Consider the following 21,075-nt stretch of genomic DNA (forward strand, 5'->3'; position numbering starts at 1 on the left):
AACCATTGATTTTAACATTACTGTCATGCCAATCTTCTCACCAGACTTCAGCAGTACCAACTAGGTTTAATTTTTGTTCAGAAATGAGCAATTTCTAATTCCTCTTGTTTTACTACACAGGCTCCTGGTATAGATGTATAGGCAATTAAAAAATTCCTATCTTCATGTCCTTTTTTGTCTTGATCAATTTTCTCAACATTTTGATACTGTGCTTGTTTTACCTGAGACAGAATAAAAAGATATATGGTCTCCAGAACCAAAGTTTCTATTACTGTAGCTCCCATCTCTGGATCAGTTTAAATGACTGAAACTTTTGGACATTTCTTCTGCAACAATCCCACATTCTAATACATTCATCTGGTAACCACTGTATCATTCAAGATTTAAGATCAGGCAGTTCTGATCTGCTTTCATCAAAATGTGGGAGCAGAATCAGCTGCTCCAAACTCCACTCACAGATTTTAATAAAGAACTCCCCCATCTCAGCAATTTCAAAATCATTAATTTCCTCCTCTTCCTCCGTTTAATAATAGGCATTTATCATACACAGTTTTCTACAGCTGTCTAGTAAAGGAACCCTTCAAAGTTTAATGATAAACAACTCATTAACCAAAGAAGGTTGTTTTAAAAAATCTGATTTTGTTTTCCACAATTGATTTATTGTCAAAATCATCATGTATCCACTATCTTACTGTGTTTGCATAGTACCGAGCATAATAGGCCTTTTAGCTGCTACTTTATTATTAATTTGTATATTAAAGAGAATGTCAAAACTATGTGGGAAAAGCAGGCAGGACGAACAACCCAGAGGTGGAAGCCACTGAGTGATCTGTGTTGGCAGTGAAATCCTTGGGGTAGCTTCAGTAAACTTTCTCATTCCTTTTCTAGTGGATAGCGAAGTAGCTACTATGGACTCTTCCCTTTCCCCTCCAACCTCTCTTTCTTTCTTTTTTTTTTTCTTCTTTCTGATTTACAGATTATGTTTAATGAAGAATTTGGGAGTCCCTTTGTTATAGCCCACAGTGTTTCCTTTGTAAAGTCAGATGTGCATTCAGTAGCTGGGCTTCTCCTTCGAGTAGAAAAAGATGAACTGGATGCAAAAGGAAGTGGCTTCCATGTGTCCTTGGAGTGGGTTACAATCACAGAAGTAGACACAAAGGGTGAGTATTTTGTTTATATTCTTGGCAGATATTTTGAAAAGCTGCAACCTCACTATTTAAAAAAATTATTGTATATGATTTGTCATTTCACAATGCGAGTTATTTTAATTACGTTTTTCAAAACTTTAACTCAGTTTTCTATCTTGATTATTTTTTTTTTCCAATTTGAGTTGGGGGTGGGGAATGTAAACCTTTAATTTGCTAAATATCTCTGAGGCCAATTAACGGATAAACAATACAGACACTTATTTGATGTGGGTGACTAGAAGAAAAGGTCAGTGCAGTAGCACTTCACATATGGAGATGTAAATGCAAATTCCCAGAGTGGTCCCAAATAAAAATGTTAGGTCCTCTCACCGTAGTCTTAGCAAACCTTTGTTCCAATCTCCAAACCACTGGACAATTAGGTACTGTTTTCAGCCTCTGGTCTTGGAACTTGAATGGTAAGGGAATTTACAAATTAGGATTAGAAGATGAATATAAGGAGACATAGTATAGGTATACAAATCAGTAGTATATAGAGAGAACATTGAATGCTCTTTAACCTTTTCTATAGTAAAAAGAGCAAGGAGACATTGAATTAAGTTGAAAGGCAACATATTTAAATCTGGCAGTGATTTTTGTATACAGTGATTAAACTGTGGAACTCATTGCACTTAGATATCATTGATGCCAAGAGTTTAGTAAAATCCAGCAAAGTATATATGTATAGATATATATGGTGAGATAGCTAGATGAATGAGTTAATAATATAAACATCCATAGTTGCATTAAATAGGCTAACTTTTTTATAAGGAATCTAAGACCACATGTCTGGGAATATAAGCCAACGAGTAACTGATTGCAGGGGTGGGGAAGCTCATTTTTGAAGTTTTAGGAATTAAATTATTCCTGGCTTGTAAGGATCATAGAAAATCAGGATAAGTAAAGTACAGAGCAGCTAATTTACTTTTTTCTGTCATCTTGGTTCGCTCTCTCCCCGCCCCTGCCTGTTCCCCTCTTTCTCTGTCTTAACATGTTTTTTTTTTTCTCCAGCCTTTTCTCCCAGATCAAATTTCTAAGGGTCTGTTGCAGCCTAAATAGCATATCTGTGCCTTCTGGTCCATAAGCATTCTTTTAGACTCTTGGATGCAGAAGATACTGAGTTAACAAGACTGGACTAGTTTCAGAGTGGTAGCCTTGTTAGTCTGTATCAGCAGAAAGAAAAGGAGTATTTTTGGCACCTTAGAGACTGACAAATTTATTTGAGCATAAGCTTTCGTGCACTTCATCAGATGCTTATAGTGGAAAATATAGTAGGAAGATAGATAGATACACACAGAGAACATGAAAAAATGGGCCATACCAGCTCTGACGAGACCAATCGATTAAGGTGGGCTGTTATCAGCAGGAGAAAAAAAACTTTTATAGTGATAATTAGGATAGACACAAATCAGACATCAAGAATTAGAACATTCAAAAACCAGTTGGAGAAACAGCAGAACTGGAATTAATCTGAAAACTGGACACCATTAAATTAGGCTTGAATAAAGACTGGGAATGGATGAGTGATTACACTAGCTAAAAACTATTTCCCCATGCTAATTTAAGTTACTCACACCTTCTTGCCAACTGTTTGAAATGGGCTATCCTAATTATCACTACAAACGTTTTTTTCTCCTTCTAATAATAGCCCACGTGAATCGATTGATCTCATTAGAGCTGGTGTGGCAACCCCCATTTTTTCATGTTCTCCGTGTGTATCTATCTATCTACTGTATTTTCCACTACATGCATCTGATGAAGTGGGCTTTAGCCCACAAAAGCTTATGCTCAAATAAATTTGTTAGTCTCTAAGGTGCCACAAGTACTCCTCATTCTTAAGACTGGACTATTTGATTCTGCTCAGCTCTGTTACCATATATAGTATCCTAGCTCTCAGGGAATTAGACTCCATTGAACATGCTTATGAGGTCTCTAAATGTTTTAATATTAGAGGAGGCTCTTTTCTAGATGACTTGTCAGTTAAGAGTGAAATAAATGGCCTGAAGATGTAATAATAAAAAAAAGGTTTGGGTATTGTTGAGGAGAATTCTCTGTCTCCTCCTTCCTTACCACTATGCTGAAGCACTCTAAAGATCAGGATGAAGGTCCCATGCTGCAATTCAGTGGTTGCAGGAGAGGAGCTCTGTACCCAAAGGTCCCACATTCTTTTTGAATTTATAAAGAAGCATCTAATATTAGCCACCCCTCCAGTAAGGCTCAGCTGGGCACTGTGGGAGAACTATTCCAGCCTAGATCTACGTTAATTCCTCTTTGCATCATAGCAGTGGGAGGTGGGGATTTTAAAGGGAGTTGAGAATCTGCAGTTTGGAGCATGAGATTAAGGAAATGACTTTTATGACCTCCCCTCCTCCTGAATGAGTATAACCTTCATCTGGGGTGTTGACACTTTTTGTGTTGCTTTTTATGCTGAAATTTTTTTGGCTAGATAGGCCTACCTCAGAGCTAGTCTTTAGGACTTGTAAAGAAAGCCTGCTAGTATTTTCAGCTGAATTTAGCTCTAATGTTGTATTGTTTATCTGTTTCAGTTGATTATACTTTTGTTTAGTCTTCCTTGTACTAACTTTGTTTCTATTTTAACTTCAATTTTTGTTTCGAATTTTTACAAAAATTCTTGGAGATCCCCTAATCAGTTGATACAGAAGAGTAAAGATTTATTCATTCTGTATGTTCTAGTTAAATGACCTTTAAATTTCTTTGTATTGACTACTGTTTTTCTTGTTACTTTTTTGCTCCTTATCTTTCCTGCTTATTCTAAAGTACAGCTTTAAGGAATAAAGAGAGTAATGCATACTTGTATATATCCCCTGTATTCCCATCTATGTGAGCATAACTGAGCATAACTGTGTGCTCATTCTGGTTTAAGTTTAGTGAGAGTATAAGAAATCATCTACTCGTAAAGAGGAATTTTTTCACTATGCTGAAAACTCCACCAGTGTTAGCAGGGAAGTGCAGTGTTACCGTACCATGCTAGCTACCAGCATTGACATTTAAGATGGCATGTCTGCTTTAAGGCAATCTATGTGCGCAGAAGGAGCCAATTCTATTGTACTGAGCTTTAGAAGGTTTTATACTATATTCCTTACTAAAGGTTGAGGGTCTTCAGCTTTCTCCATAGTCATTTTAAAGAACTAATGTGAACATTAAATGTTTAAAATGTCTAAACAATGTTTAAAGAATATTCCCAGTCAATGGGAGCTGCAGAACCAGCACTTGGGGCGAGAGCAGCTGGCAGAGTCCCCTGGCTGCCCCTAGGTATAGGATTCTGGGAGCCACGTGAAGTCACAGCATGCACAGAGCAGGGCAAGTCCCCGACCCCACTTCCCAGCTGGAGCGTCAGAGCAGGACAAGCCCCCAACCCCGCTCCCCAACGGGAGTTCAAGGGCCAGATTAAAAGGTCTGATGGGCTGGATGCAGCCCACAGGCTGTAGTTTGCCCATCTCTGGTCACGTGGGAACACTGATATTCATCCCAGTATTCTATGCTGCCTTCATATGTGGATTTTCTTTTTCCATTAATAAATTTGGTTATGTAAAAAGAGCAAAATATTAGAGCTGAAGTCAGCTATGGAAATCCAAAATTATTATCTTACTCTAACTTTATGTACACCACTAGAAATATATGGAAAAATATTTTTGTTTAGATAACACTTTAGGGAATAGGAATAATACATTTTACCTGGAAATAACATGGCTGTTCTAATAAAATCATTTGTGCCTCTCTTCTTATCCTCAGTTAAAGTGTACAGAGTAGATAACCTTGAAGAAAAGGTTTTACAAGAGGGCTGTAGATTAAAGGCAGGTGAAAATACCAATTTTTTGCTGAAAATGTTGGAGTTTCTTTAATTTTCTTCAGACTTCACCATAATGTTTTCATACTTTTTTGTGAGTAACTTGGGAAAAAATCAATTTCCAAAAACTAAACCTTTTTGGTTTGGTTTTGTTGGAAAACCAGAACATTGTCAAATACAATTTTTCTGTATTTATATATATATATATATATATATATATATATATATATACACACACACACACATTTTTACAAAAAGCCATTTTTCAAAATTTTGACCAGCTCTACTGTAGATGATACATGGACTATATACCTCAGAATAAGTTTTGCTTCTCTTTCAAAGAGCCAATATTGTTTACTTTAATCTAGCAGGTAACACAAGGTATTCTTGTTAATTTTCTGTGTAACAGGGTTTTTATCAATGAAAAGGCTCAAACCAGCAAGAAGTAGTGATCAGTCCTTTCGACTGTGAAGTTAGGCAACGTAAACTTCTTCAATAACTTGGTACGGGTATAATGCCTTTTGTCTTCAAAGTGTTCTACACACATTAATTTTAAGAACCTAATACAAGATATTTTAATGTTAGTCATAACATTATTTAAATGAAAATTGTTCAATGTTACTAGCTGGTTGTATAATTGAAAGTGTACATTGAATAATTGAATATTTACACACTTATGGCTGTAGCCTTTACTCAGTTCATTCCATCAATAGGCATTCTGCATAGGGTGGGCTCTTATTGTTTGTACTGTACACCCCTATGAATCCAATACCTGTCAAAAAGCTCAGTACCATTGTGTGCGTCTGAGCTGTGGGAATCCATGCCCCAGTTGTTCCCTCTCTTCTCTATAAAATGAAAAGCCCAGCAACAGCTTGGACTCTGAACTCCTGGGATGTTAAATGAATGTCTCATTGATTTGGTGAATATTTCTGCATGCCTTTATGCCTTTACAAGAATGACAGTTGCCCTGCCACCTTAATGCACAGAGAGATTGCATTTATGTGAAATTTTAGGGTTTTGATAAGGGAAAGCTTGCACTGGAAAAGGAAATCTTGATGAGTTTCCTTTGGTGAATAAATTCGAGTGATAAAACAGCTGAAATTGAGACTGATTATAGATAATTTGCAACTCACTGAAGAATATAGCTTGGGATATTTGTTTCATTGCTGTATAATTTGATGATGTTGATTGAAGACCCTGGTTACAGGAAACTCTTCCTATCCTTGAATATTAATGATAAATAGGCACATTTTCTAACTACAATCAATACAAAAATAATAATGAAGTTTTTCAAAAAGCAAACTTAAATTGTAAAGAACTATATTTCTCATTTTAAAAATATAATTCACAGTGATGGATGAGCCTGACTTGTAGATTAAATTAAATAAATACATCCATGTGAAGTTGAATTGAGGCAATACAAAAGCCTTAAGTAAATTTTTTATAAGTGTGGGATCATGATGCTTCATTTTTGTTGCCACCTCTGAAGAAAATTGTGTATCACAGAAATGTATGGATGAAAATATGAAAACTTTCAAAAGTGAAAGCTGGGAAGTCCTCCTTCAGAGAAGATTTTGGATGAACAATGTCATGCTCACTTGTAACTGTGTGCGGACCATCTGCGGTAGAAAACTTCACTTAGTTTTGAGGTATGCCCTTCAGGACAGACACGCTACTCTTGTGCACAGTGCTCAGATGATGCATGTTCTTTGTCCAACCCTTATCTTTTGATTTGGATGTTCCCAATTTCTGGTCATCCCTCTTGGCCCCTTTTTCATTCTGCCTGAATTCCACTAATTGGGATGTCTTGTTTTCAGATGTGTGATCTAATGTTTTAAGATTCTGGGAAAACTAGAAATTTTTGGTCAGTGTGCTATATCCTCAAGCTACTCCCTGGCTAGCCTGTGATCCACGGGTACCTCTAGTTCCCCTGACATCCTGGGCAAGAACGATTGAGACTAGTAACTAATCCCCCTTTTCCTGGTTGGAAACAGGTTGCCAACTGCTCCTGGCAGAGGTGGTATAATCTTTTGTAGGGCTCTGGGCCAGAGCAAGTGGGGGCCCCTCTGCATCCCTTCCACATGCAGTCTCCCCCAACCCCACCTATGCATCTGCCGGGGAGTGGGGTCAGGGCGCAGGGGTTTCCCCCGCTCCCCAGCAGGAGTGCTGGGCAGGTGGAGTAGGTTTGGGCATGGGGGAGCCCCTTTTTCCAAGGCTCCCCCTCAATTCGCCAGGCCACCTGGACATGGGCCCAGTGACTAATCCGCCACTGTCTCCTGGCGGAGTTCAGATGCACCTGTACAGAGCTTATAAATTCTGTACTGCTCTACTGGCTCTTTTAACTATGCACTTCTTTAAGAGTGCTGTTGTTGCACGCAAAAACTGTGCATGCTTCATAGCTGTTAGGAAATACAAGTAGATGTTAGTTAACTTGGCCATATTACATACACTTTCCTTGTGCAACGTTGTCACACTTATGTTCTTCTTATGTTTTTGCATTTCCTGAGTGTGTGTTGCACTAGCCTAGTATTGTTCCACCTTTAACGTTGCATTAAAAATAATTTTGATTTATTGTAATTATAAAGTTCAATGAAGGAAAAGGTGTGATTAATCATTTAAAAACTAAATTACAATTGTCAACATGCAGCAAAATTTAATAAGAATTATAATCTTTCAACCACTTTTTTTATAGTAAGCAAATAAATTCTCTAAACCTAGAACAAATATTATAGTGCTGTACTTTTTAGAGGGAAGTATAAAACTTGATCAGCAGCAAAACTTTATTTAAGGTTTTATATCAGGAGCAACTGCTATTTAATCACATTTTTGTCAGTATACATATTTCTTTTTCCCTTAAATATAGTAGGAAACTTTTTTCTTTTTCTTATTAATTATACTGCTCATATCTGGGGTTGTCCACATCTGAAAATGTATTCATATCACTACTTTGATAGACTGGATGAAATTAAGATATAAATCTAGATCTCACACACATTGAAGTGTCTAGACAGTTACTGTTTGGTATGCAAATTTTTTCTTGTTTGAAAATAACTTCTATATTTGTTACCTGTTAGAGGAAAAAGTGTGTTTCTATCCTTTCATCAGGAATGTTGATTCATAATCACTAAATCTATATAAAACAGAGGATGTGAAGCCTAATAGAAACCAAAACAAAAAGTGAGGAAATGCCAAGTTTAGGCTGTGAACCCTCTGTGCTTTAACTAGTTTCCAGGTATTTTATATCGGGGGTAGCCGTTTTAGTCTGTAGCCAGAAAAACAACAAGGAGTCCGGTGGCACCTTAAAGACTAACAGATGTATTTGGGCATAAGCTTTTCTAACCCACTAAAGCTTATACCCAAATACATCTGTTAGTGCCACCGGACTCTCTGTTGTTTTTCAGGTACCTAATGCATCTCATATCTGAGTCAAAATACATCTCTAGTGCTTCTCTGTGTATCAGATGTGTCCCAGTAGAGAGAGACAATTTGTCAGAACTCTGACTGTCTTAAGTGCAAATGAACTGTGTGTGCACATGCATGCATGAGGTTTTTTTGTTTTTAACACTACCAGATATCTCTTGTTCATGGTCCAATTGCTTGATAGGTTTTTTAAAATTTTGTTAGACCTCTGAAACATCTTTGCTAACCAGATGACAGCATGTTTAACTAGTAAACCACAATACATGCTTCATGATCTATATAATAAAACTACAGGATTGTCAGTCTGAAGCCTAGAACGTACTTTGAGTCAGTGTGTTGCAATGGAAGCATGGTTGAGAGCTTTTTTGTTTTGTTTTGTTCAGAGTATCACCAGGTTGAATCATCACTGCATTTTAGTCTATTACTATACAGTTTTTAATTTCTCAGCCATTTTGACTTTATGAATTACACCAAGAGTTTTAACCATTGTGATGTCAAAGTTAACTCAATCAATCTCCACTCTTACTCTACAGCAGTGGTTCTCAAACTGTGGGTTGGGACCCCAAAGTGGATTGCAACCTCATTTTAATGGGGTTGCCAGGGCTGGCGTTAGACTTGCTGGGACCTGAGGCCAAAGCCCAAGCCCCCACTTCCCCACTGAGCGTCAGGGCTCAGGTTACAGGTCCCCTGCCTGGGGCTGAAGCCCTTGGGCTTTTATCCACCTCTGCAGGCTTTGGCTTCTCCCCTTTCCCGACCCTGGCCAGTGGGGCAGGGCTCAGTCAGGCTCAGGTTTCAGTCTCCCCCCTCCTGGGGTCATGTAGTAATTTTTGTTGTCAGAAGGGTGTCGCAATGCAATGAATTTTGAGAACCCCTGTTCTACTGTTAACTTTATTGCAACAGTTTCATGGGCTGTGTGAGCGAGACTGCACAGATGGTAGATTACTTGCCTTAACTGCCATACTCAGCACCCAACTATCACTCACACCAATCAACACAAATCTCCTGGCACAATCTACTCCAGACACAAATCAACACACCCAGCGTACACAATAACCCCAGACAGCACTCCGAAGCCTAGAATATCTGAGGCCTTGTCTACCCTTGGAAAGCTAGAGCCGGACAGCTGTAGCGCTTCAGCGTAGACACTACCTACGCCAATAGGAGAGGTTCTCTTGTCAGCGAAGGTAATTCACCTCCCCGAGAGGTACTAGTTAGATCAGTGGAAGAATTCTTCCATCAACCTAGTGCTGTCTGCACCTGGGGTTAGGTCAGCTTAGTTACATCACTCAGGGGTATGGATTTTTCACACCCCTTAGTAATATAGTTCGGTTGTCTAGCTTTTTAGTGTAGACCCAGCCTGTGTCAGTGTGACATGACGAAAACAGCTGTAAGCATGGTTGAGAGCTCTTTATGTTTAGAATATCACCAGATTCAATCATGACTGGGATTCGTGGTCTGTTACAGTCCAGTTAAGTTCTCAGTCATTTTTGGTGTTGGTCACATATGGCTTTACAAATTAAACCTGTGTGATTGTATAGGCTTTCAGCTACTAGTTTAAAGTTAACTAACTACAGTAACTCCTTGCTTAACATTGTAGTTATGTTCCTGAAAAAATGCGACTTTAAGCAAAACAATGTTAAGCGAATCCAATTTCCCCATAAGAATTGATGTAAACAGGGGGCTTAGGTTCCAGGGAATTTTTTTTTTTTTGCCAGCCAAAAGAATATATATACACACACACAGTATAAATTTTAATCAATTTAATACTTGTACACAGTGATGATGATTGTGAAGCTTGGTTGAGGTGGTGGAGTCAGAGAATGGGATATTTTCCAGGGAATGCCTTACTGCTAAATGATGAACTAGAGCAACTGAGCCCTCAAGGATTAACACGTTGTTAATATAGCCTCACATTCTACAAGGCAGCACAAATGGAGGGAGGGGAGACAACATGGCAGACAGACACACACACACCCTGTGTTTGTGTGTGAGAGAGAGAGATGCGCATTGCCCCTTTAAGTATGCTGATACCACTCTAAGTACATTGCCTTTTTAAGTAGATCAGCAAGTTGAGACAGCAGCTGCTGCCAGCATGCTCCCTCCGTCCTGAGCCCTATGGTGTCCTGTCCCGTCCCCACCAGCTCTATGGAGATGGGGTAAGCAGGGGTAGGGGGACACCCCTTCTCCCCCCCCCCCCCCCCCGCAGCAAGCAGGAGGCTCCTGGGAGCAGCTCCAAGGCAGAGAGCTGGAGCAGCACGTGACAGTGGCGGGAGGGACAGCTGAACTGCTGGCAACTGATAGCCTGCTGGGTGGCTGCCTCTCTTTCTGCAAAAGAAGTGGACAAAGCAGGCGGCTGCCAAACAATGTTCGAAGGGAGCATTGTGCAACTTTAAACGAACATATTCCCTAAATGATCAGCAACGTAACAGCGAAACAACATTAACTGAGATGACTTTAAGTGAGGCATTACTATGCAGTAGAACATCTTGGGAATGGAGGTTGTTCGTAAAGTCTGAAATGTTCGTAACTCTGAACAAAACATTATGGTGGTTCTTTCAAAAGTTTACAACTGAACATGAGACTTAACATAGTTTTGAAACTTTTCTCTTAATTTAAATGAAACAAGCATAGAAACAGTTTCCTTACCTTGTCAAATGTTTTTAATCTTTTCCTTTTTTTAGTAGTTTATATTTAACTCAGTACTATACTATATTTGCATTTTTTTTCCCCTCTTTCCCCCGTCTCTGCTGCTGCCTGATTGTGTACTTCTGGTTCCAAATGAGTTTGTAACTCTGGTGTTTGTAACTATGAGGTTATACTGCATTTTGAAAAGTGGGGTGGGGGAGGGAGCATCATTGCTAAGATCTTGTATGATATACTTCTATCCTGGGGCAAAACATTATGATCATCTTCAAAAAATAATAATAATAATAATAATGACATAGCTCTTCTATAGTGCTCTTTTATCGTAGACTTCAATATGGTTTTTTTATGCAAGTGTTAGTACAACTTTAATGCTTGGCATTTACAAGTACTGCTTTACATTTTTTCAAAGTATATTAATAATACTAGTTATTGCCTCTACGTCCTGTTGAAGTAGATAATTAGGGATAATATTACCTACCTTGTAGATTGGGAGTCTGAGCCAAACAGGTGACTTGCCTAAGTGGGCATAGTTGGGATTACAACTTGAGAATTTTTTCACCACTATTTTTTCACCACTATTACACCAGTAGGTCACACTGCCTCACAGTTATAGTGATTGTGAATTTTTTTTAATAACTTGATTCGAGGATCCTAAATCACTGTATAAATGTAACGTTGGCAGGCATCACTTTGCTTAGTGCTGAGATGCAGCTACCTGTGTGAAGAAATGTGCTGGCTGTCTATTAGTGCTCAAAAACAATACTATGTCCGAATTGATCAGACCCCTTTTGGTGGGGATTTAGGTAGGCAGAATATAATTTGATTTCTTTTTTTAAGAGATCACTTCCACTGTGCAGCTTTTCCCTAACATTATGCTGAACGATGAGTATAATAGGGTATGTGCTCTCAGAGCCAAACAGATTCCAAGATCATTAATGCTGTCCACATTGTTGTTGTCTGCTGTTCTCTGGACAATGTCTCCAAGGACAAAAGTGAACCATTTTGCCAGGAATGGATTCTATACAACTGAACTTCTAGATGGGTAGACATAGCCAAAAAGTGCACGTGTCATTATTGGGGCAGAATCCACACATGCAATAGAAATCAGAGATGCTTTGTGCATTCATATAATGGGTTTGCATGGTCCAGTGAGTTGGGGCAATTAAATAAATTATGTATATATGTGTACAGTAATATGAGTGAATAGGGAATGAAATAGTATTTGTAACTGTGCCATGGTCATTCCCTGGGTGTAGGCCAGATCTAGAAGGTGGGTTTTTTTTCTGAATTTGTATTATGTGTTTTGTATACTCAAGTCACATACCTCATCACACGGTTTGACTGTCATAGTATGTGTGAAAACTTTCATGCTGGTCTATAAAAACTGGCCATATACTTAAACACACAGCTTAATTGTGGGATTGATACGTTGAAATTTATGAGGGTTTTTTATGCGTGCTGTTTAAACTCAAAGCACAGTTTATGGATTACTGTGATGAAGTTCCTCCAAAGTAAATGTAATAAACTATGGTAATGACACCTTGTGTGCATGTTGAACTCTTTATTTGTAAACAAGCGTGTAACAGAAACTCACAATGTTAAAAACCTGGTAGGCAGACTAGCTGCCAGAAAAACGTACAACGCAACCAACAGAGCAAAACCCACCGATTAGTGGAAATACAGTGCACAATGGTGCAAAACACTTAGACGCTGGCACTGAACAGAGTTTCTGTTCTTTTTGGCCCTTCTAGTGCATTTCATGTGCACAGGCTGCTACTGGACTAGAGTGAAGTGGAAGACTGTAGAGGATATATTTGACAATTCCAACTACAGGTCATTCCTTGTGATATAAACCACCCAAGCCCGGTGTTATCCAAAGGGTGCATGGCCTGCAGGACAAGGTAGCATGGGGCTACCGTAGGAAGAGATCCAGCTGGAGCTTTCAGTCTTATTGCCATGAGCATCATCTCACACAGTTCTTTCTATGTGCTCTATCTTCCTCAACTTGCATTCCTGCTCCAAAATTTGCACTGCCAATCTCTTTATGCTGTTCAGCCTTTCTCTTTTCCCACCCCTGCCACCCATGCCTTGCATCTTTGTCTCTTTGGTATTCCAGCTGCTGGTTGGCCTTCTGCAGGATTTCACCCATTATTTTGACTTGTGCTTGCTTCCTCTGTGCCCACGCAGCACAGTTCACACCCCAAGGCTCCTTGTTGCCCATGCAGGTCTTGCCCACATGCTCAGTGTCTAATTGCCATATTTGGGGTCGGGAAATAATTCTTCCCTGGGTCAGATTGGCAGACTCTGGGGGGGTTTCACCTTCCTCTGCAGCATGGGGCACAGCCACTTGCATGTTTAAATTAGTGTAAATGGTGGATTTTCTGTAACTTGAAGTCTTTAAATCATTATTTGAGGATTTCAGTAACTCAGCCAGAGGTTATGGGTCTATTTCAGGAGTTGGGTGAGGTTCTATGGCTTGCAATGTGCAGGAGGTCAGACTAGATCAGCAGTTCTCAAACAGTGAGTTGGGACCCCAAAGTGGGTCATGATCCCTTTTTAATGGGGTTGCCAAGGCTGTCTTAGACTTGCTGGGGTCAGGGGCTGAAGCCAAAGCCTGAGCCCCACTGTCTGGGGCTGAAGCCTGAGGGCTTCAACCTTGGGCAGTGGGGCTGACATTACAGGCCCCCTGCTAGAGGCTGAAGCCTTTGGACTTCGGCTTTGCCCTCCCCTTCCTCGCAAGGCAGCGGGACTTTGGTCCCCCCACCCGGAGTGGCAGGGATCAGTCAGGCTAAAGCTTCGGTCCCCCCTCCTGGGGTTGGGTAGTAATTTTTGTTGTCAGAAGGGGCTCGTGATGCAAAGAAGTTTGAGAACCCCTGGGTTAGATGATCATGATGTTCCCTTCTGGCCTTAAAGTCTGTGAGGTGGAATGGCCTGCTGAGGCAAATGAAAACATGTTACAAGGAAAAAAAAAATACATTGCATTTGCTGCATCTGGAGGGGCGTTGGCAACCCCAGGGGAAAAGATGCTACTTTTTATCATTGGGTTTTGTTTTTCACATGCAAAAATTTATTGGCTCACACAGTCCTGTGAGCTCTACCCAGCTCAGCATCAAGACTTCAAACATCATGATAAGATGCACTTAACAAATTCAATGTAAATCATTTACAAATCCCCACCATTTTCCCCTGGGGTTGTGTGGGGTGGGTGCCACTCTCTGTGCTTTACTGCCTGTGGTTTTACTGTCTTTTTAGGCAGGGCAACCACTGGAGAATGTGTTAGTTCTGGAGATCCCTGACTGGCAGTGTAACTTTTCATCTGATGGCTGCTGGTCTTCTCTGGTGGTTCCTCTGACTTTGGGGATTAAAAAGGTGCATTGCCATACACCATTATGGGCTCAGTGCTTGCTGAAGCCCTAGAAGCTACTCAAATGCTCATAGAAGAAGCAGTTAAAAAGCAGGTTCTCAGAGATGCTGTTACTATCCCTAACCTTGCAGTAGTTGGTTTTAAGCCACATAACTCGATCTCTGTACTGATATGTGGTCCAGATAATATCCCAAGCTTTTTTGAGATTTGTTTGTACACATGATCATTTCTTGCACTCTTACTGAAGAAAATGTCTTGCTCGCCTTCCACTAAAGATTGATCAGAATTCATCTGTGTTCCTGTGACTGGCTAGCAGTGCACTTGTAGGACTTCTTCCTCTTGGTGGTCATAGCTAACATAGGAGACTGTTTGTTTGTTTTTAAATGTGTTTCCAGGTGAGTGGTGAGAGTGGAAAGGCAGAGTTAAATGCCAAGCAGCTGCATATGAACTGTATTTGAACCAAGAGGGGATGCTTCCACTTCTTAGTAAGGGCTGAGAAACATAGGCCCAGGGGATTGTGGGATAGCATTGGCCAACTCTCCGGTCATGAATTTGGGGACCCAGCCTTGAGCTGCATCCATACTGCACAATGTCAGTGCTTGGACCCAAGTCCCAGCAGGACTAAGGCCTAGACTGCACCCACTTTCCCTCGTGAGGGTTTGCTAACCTGAGTCAGAAAGATTTGAGTGTAGACAATAGGGGCGATTGGGTTCAAACCTAAATCCAGGTTTTACAACACAATATAGACATATCTATACTGACTCTTAGTGAATTGTGCCACCTACTGTACAGTGTTATTTCCTATAATAGTATCTTAATTTTCCTTGGACATAAGAACGGCCATAGTGAGTCAGACCAATAGTCAAATAGTGACCACGCCTGAACTTACTTAACTTGTCTGTCATTATGTATTCTAATACAGTTTTCATATGTATAAAAATATGTCTAGCCTTTATATTGAAACATTGCCTTGGCATACAACATTTGGCAGATCTAAAATATTTGCCCATACTGGTGTTTTTGCTGGTTTTAAAAACGGATAACACCACTATATTTTGAGGAATAATAATGTGTCCTTGTATTCTACTTCCAGTAATTTCTAAGTTAGTCAGGTAATAACCTACTTACAAGTACGATAGTTTCATATTAAAGGAAATAGAATTTAAATATGGAGTACTGAACACAACTAGAAATAAATGATCAAGAATAAATTTACGATCTGTAGAGAGCTTGAACAAGATCTAAAATATCTAGCTAGCTTCTCTGATATCAATAGTTATTCAAAAGTGATTAGTTACTATAGAGCTGAGTGGATTTAGATGCTGAGGCAGAGGGGGAAATGCTCATACCAATGTCAGCATGTTATGCTTCTGTTTGTCTCAATGTATTTTGTTGGAAGCACAGCATGGGATGGATTGGTAGCTGTACATTTTGTACAAATGCTGGACAAGATGAGCATTTTGCACTAAGAAGAGCTAGTTAGCATTAACCAGGATTTTTGTGGAAGACCTGTAAAAGGCATTATCAGTTAAAAGCGGGCCATACATATATAATGTTCTGCAAATGATTATTGAAAATCATATTCTGCTCTGTATTTCTCAAGGAAGACAACTGAATTGATGACTCCAAACGCCATTAAAAATTAAAATTTCCTTAAGTTTGACGAAAACAAGAAAGCAGAAGCCGATTTCTAAAAGCTGAAAAACAGAACTTTACAATAGCAAGGCCGAATTCCATGTAGTAGTGGAGAAAACAAGAATTATGCTGCATTTTTAAGAATGAGGAGGCAGTGGGAATGCTGTGATTGCTGCTCACTATAACAAATTAGATTCACTGTTACTTGTTCTCCCTCATTCCATTGTTCATCCCCAGCCTTTGGTTCATAATATGTTAAGATTGTAAATTGCATGGGGCAGGGACTGTCTTTGTTGTAATAGTTGTAGCACCGTGCCTAGCACACTTGGGCTCTAATACCTGCTTGGAACGCTAGATGATACAGAAGTAAAAATGATAAATAATTACCATACTGGAAGAAACTAATGGTCCATCTAGTCATTTATTTATCATGTCTCCAATAATGGGTAAAGTGGGAGGCTAGAAAAATAGGTGGGAAAACCTACAGTGTACCTGATTACAGAGCTTTAATTTCAATCTTAATTAATTTCAGTCTGCTATGGCTGCTGGATATAGGTTTGTATAGCAGATCTCTTGTTTCGAGGACAGAGATGAACTGCTGTTTCAGGGCTGCAATATTATGAATTGACTGATGTGGCTGTATATTATTTTTAGGTACGATCCATTTGTCACATTTATAATTGAATTTTTTCCTCCTGGAAAATATTACTTTTCTGGTTTTGTATTCCTTTTACAGAAAATCAAAGATATGAAATCTTCAGGCGCAGAGTTCTCCGAGGAAAGTCAGTCCCTCATTATGCAGCTATAGAGCCAGGTGGGGATGGTCTAATGATTGTCTCCTACAAACCCTTCACATTTATGCAGGATGAGGAGAATCAGCTTGAAGAAAATGAAGATGGGAAAATAGCAGATAAAAAGAAAGGTAATATTTGTTCTGGTCACGTTTTCCTAGACTTCTGTAATGAAACCATCCTTCATTGTAACAAAATAATGCTAGATGATTTAATGAATTTCCATATATTAGGACAATATTTTTTTTCACTGTCTTAAATTTCATTGTAAATGTTTACTTCCTGGACAAAGAGATTTAAATATTTATATTATTTTATTTATATAATTTCTCTTTGTATATGGTGTTTGCCTTTCTTAATTATAAAAGATGCCTTGTGCATAGAGATGTGCAAAGAGTTTTGCTCTGCAGAAGACACACAAAGTTTACGCTTTCATTGCCTTTGCATGAAAAATGAGTATTACGCATGTAGAAATAGAGATTGTAATTGAGCTGTAAGTATCTGTGGAAAGAGGACATTCATTGAATTCTAACTTCTTCACGCGCAGATCCGTGGTGTGAGGGCAACCATTAGCTCAGCAGGGAGACAAAATCCTCCAAATATTTTCATCATCAACATGCTGACTGATTGTACCAGTTAGCACAGAGGACCTGATCCAGTGAAGTCTGTCACTGTCTTCTCATTGACTTCTTTTGGGGTTTGAATCAGGCCCATGCTCATTAGATTGGCTTTTGCTTTTCTAAACTGTTTGCCAGTTAATGCCTCCATCCTAAATAACCTCTAAATCATTTTCAGATCCTCTCTTTAAAAAAAAAAAAGTTCTCTCTACAGGTAGTCATATTGGTTTGCCTATTGGGTGTATCCTAATCAGGATCATTGGTGGGCTATTTTATGGAAAACACCATTTATGGATTATTTTCACATGAAAACATTTGCTGTGGTTCACTGATGTGTATTTCAAACCTTCGACAAAGCTGTAGCTAAAGGAAGCCAGAAACGTGCACAGGCTAGGTCTGTTAGAAAGGTGTGTGGGTTTTTTGTTTTTGTAGGATCGTAGGCCTGGAAGGGACCTCGAGAGGTCATCTAGTTGAGTCCCCTGCACTCATGGCAGGACTAAGTATTATCTATCCTAAGTGTTTGTCTAACCTTTTCTTAAAAATATCCGATGATGGAGATTCCACAACCTCCCTAGGTAATTTATTCCAATGGTTAACCACCCTGACAGATGGAAGTTTTTCCTAATGTTCAACCTAAACTGCCCTTCCTGGAATTTAAGCCCATTGCTTCTTGGCCTATCCTCTGAGGTTAAGCAGAACAATTTTTCTCCCTCCTCCTTATAACAACCTTTTATGTACTTGAAAACGTTTATCAGATCCCCCCATCCCCCGTTAGTCTTCTCTTCTCCAGACTAAACAAACTCAGTTTTTTCAATATTCCCTTGTAGGTCTTGTTTTCTAGACCTTTAATAATTTTTGTTGCTCTTCTCTGGACTTTCTCCAATTTGTCCACAGCTTCCTAAAATGTGGCGTCCAGAACTAGACACCGTACTCCAGTTGAGGCCTAATCAGCATGGAGTAGAACGGAAGAATTACTTCTCGTGTCTTGCTTACAGCGTTCCTGCTAATACATCCCAGAATGATGTTTGCTTTTTTTTTTTTTTTGCTGCAGTGTTACACTGTTGACTCATATTTAGCTTGTGATCCACTATGATCCCCAGATCCCTGTCTGCAGTACTCCATCTTAGACCATCATTTCCCATTTCAAGGTATACCACATCTACTGCTTCCCCCATGCACAAAGCTTGTTACCCTGTCTAAGAAATCTATCAGTTTGGTTTGACAACGATTTGTTCTTGACAAATCCATGCTGACTGAAAGGTCAGAAAATAACCACCCAAAGGTGATCTAAACGGGTGTTGGACTATATTAGCCTTTGCTGTACAATAGCTTGCCTGGACCCTCTGTGCAGATTAGAGTCTATTCCACCAGAGTTCAAGCAGCCTCTGCTGCTTCCCTAATGGACGTTCCAATTTTGGAGATTTGTAAAGCAGCTACCTGGAGTTCAGTTCACATGTTCACTCAGCACTACTCCTTGGTAGAGGGTTCCAGATCTGATGCCCACTTTGGCAGAACTGTCTTAGTCATGGGCCACTAAACTGAGCACCCACTTGGAGGACATGAGATCTCTTCTTATGAGTCGTCATCTAAAATGGAATCCATATGGACAATTACTCCAAAAACAAACTGTTGTTTACAATACAGTAACTGGTTTTTGTAATTTGTTGTCGTAGAAATGTAGGGATATAAGGGACCTCAAGAAGTCAAGTCCAACCCCTGGTGCTGAGGCAGATCACATAAAAAGCCCATCCCTGACAGGTGTTTGTTAAATCTCTTCTTAAAAACTACCAATATTGGGGATTCCACAACCTCCTTTGGAAGACTGTTTCTGGACCTTAACTACTCCTATAGTTAGGTTTTTCCTAATACAGTATCTAAATGGACACATGTATTTCCACAACCCACCCTCCTTCCCAGCTGGATCCTGTAGTTAGGAGACTGAAAGCTAGTTACGTCTGTCCTGCCCTTTATTCCCTTGGCTACAGTGTGCAAGAAGATATCCTGGGTGCAGGCATGGCCCCAATGAACACTAGTATTTAAAAAGATTCAGACCTCACACACATGGGGCACATGTATCGGAAGTGGAATATATGTGGACAACACATCTCAAAGAACCACTGTTACTGTGGAGTCATGAAGATAACTCAAACGGTGCTGAATCTAGATAATGGGATTAATGCTCACTGAGACGTAGTGCCTTTGCTTATTTGAATGAATTTGTGTATTGATTTCATAAAGTTGTGACTATTTAAAAATGCCATTTGAAACGTGAAAAAACTACAAGTGCATATTTATATTGTTCAGCTGAGTGTACACCTGCATATTTAAATATACACATGAGTGTAAGCAACTCTCCATAACTGAGACACAAGTGGACATTGGTCAAACACCTACTGGTAGCCAGAAAACGATGTTCCTCTCTATTTTTTAATAAGTGATCAGAATAGCTTTCATATGAAGTTTTCAGAGTAGAAAGTGAATAAACACACTTTACCAGATTTCTTTTTCCCACCCCATCAGCCATATACTTAGTATTTTGTAACTGACTTTGCCTTTATATGTATGCTTCCATTTGTAGACCCTGTCTATTACTGGCAACAGACTGAAGATGATTTGACCGTCACAATTCATCTTCCCCAAGACATCACTAAAGATGACATACAAGTACAGTTTTCTCCTGATCATATCATTGTAGCATTGAAAAGTCAGCCTCCTTTGGTGGAAGGAAAACTCTGTTCATCTATTGACCATGAAAGCTGCACATGGATAATTAGAGATAATAGGTATTAATAATCTACATGTTGATTTTACTTTTCGTCTTAATATATATTAAGTCAAAGTACAGTTTTATTTTTTTTAAAAATCCTATTTGTTTCTCTCCAATCCAGTCCTTGCAACAGGCACCATATAAAATCCATTGAAGTTGATGTCAACTAGTGAAGGATCAGGCCTTTATTCAAAAAGGGCCTGCTCCTGCAAACACTTCTGTAAGTTACTCATGCATGAGTAGTTCAACATGCACAATTGTCTCATGATTTTCCAGTCATTCTTTCTCTCCAAAATGAAAATGTTTTAAAAATTTCAAATTGACACACATGTAGAACTTTATAAGCAATAAGGTGGTTTGGAAGAAGAAAGGTTTTGAAATAAAAAGCTTATTCAGTCTTTCATCCCTATTCACTATATTACCATCAGGGTCTGCAGAATTTGCACATACAAAGATCAGCTGTGGGTTCAAATGAGAAAGTTAGAGGCATAAGTACTCAGACTGCCATCCACAATTCATTCCTCCAGATACAAATAGTGTGAGCTCCATATGCATATGCTAAAAGGGAGGCTGGAGCTCCTGCCCTCTTAAAAATGTACCCCTTTAAAAATTTTTGGTTATACAGTTTCAAAGAGTGAAGCCTTAACTGGCTCAGCTTGTAAGCCAATTTCTTTGTTACAGTTAAAAGGTACAGTGAAACTGCCATGTATACACATTAATGTCAAGGTTTTAAGAGCGCCTTTAAGAATTTTTGTTGAACTAAATTACTATGCTTTCACAGCAACCACTATTCAGAATGGTTTGATTTGATGTATTTAGATTGGTGTAAAATGGAGGGCTACT

General features: G+C 39.3%; 1 protein-coding gene across 3 annotated transcripts in view; it reads left to right on the forward strand.

Annotated features, from left to right (window-relative positions):
* NUDCD1 (NudC domain containing 1) overlaps positions 1-21,075 on the forward strand; it is a 149,761-nt gene that overhangs the window by 63,393 nt on the left and 65,293 nt on the right. For all 3 annotated transcript variants that reach the window (XM_073330307.2, XM_073330308.2, XM_073330309.2), the window contains 3 exons: positions 977-1,160; positions 16,794-16,979; positions 20,044-20,248. In XM_073330307.2, coding sequence (XP_073186408.1) covers positions 977-1,160; positions 16,794-16,979; positions 20,044-20,248 — 575 coding nt within the window. The remainder of the gene's footprint in view (positions 1-976; positions 1,161-16,793; positions 16,980-20,043; positions 20,249-21,075) is intronic.

This window comes from Lepidochelys kempii, chromosome 2, assembly GCF_965140285.1.
Source record: "Lepidochelys kempii isolate rLepKem1 chromosome 2, rLepKem1.hap1, whole genome shotgun sequence".
Lineage (NCBI taxonomy): Eukaryota > Metazoa > Chordata > Testudines > Cheloniidae > Lepidochelys > Lepidochelys kempii.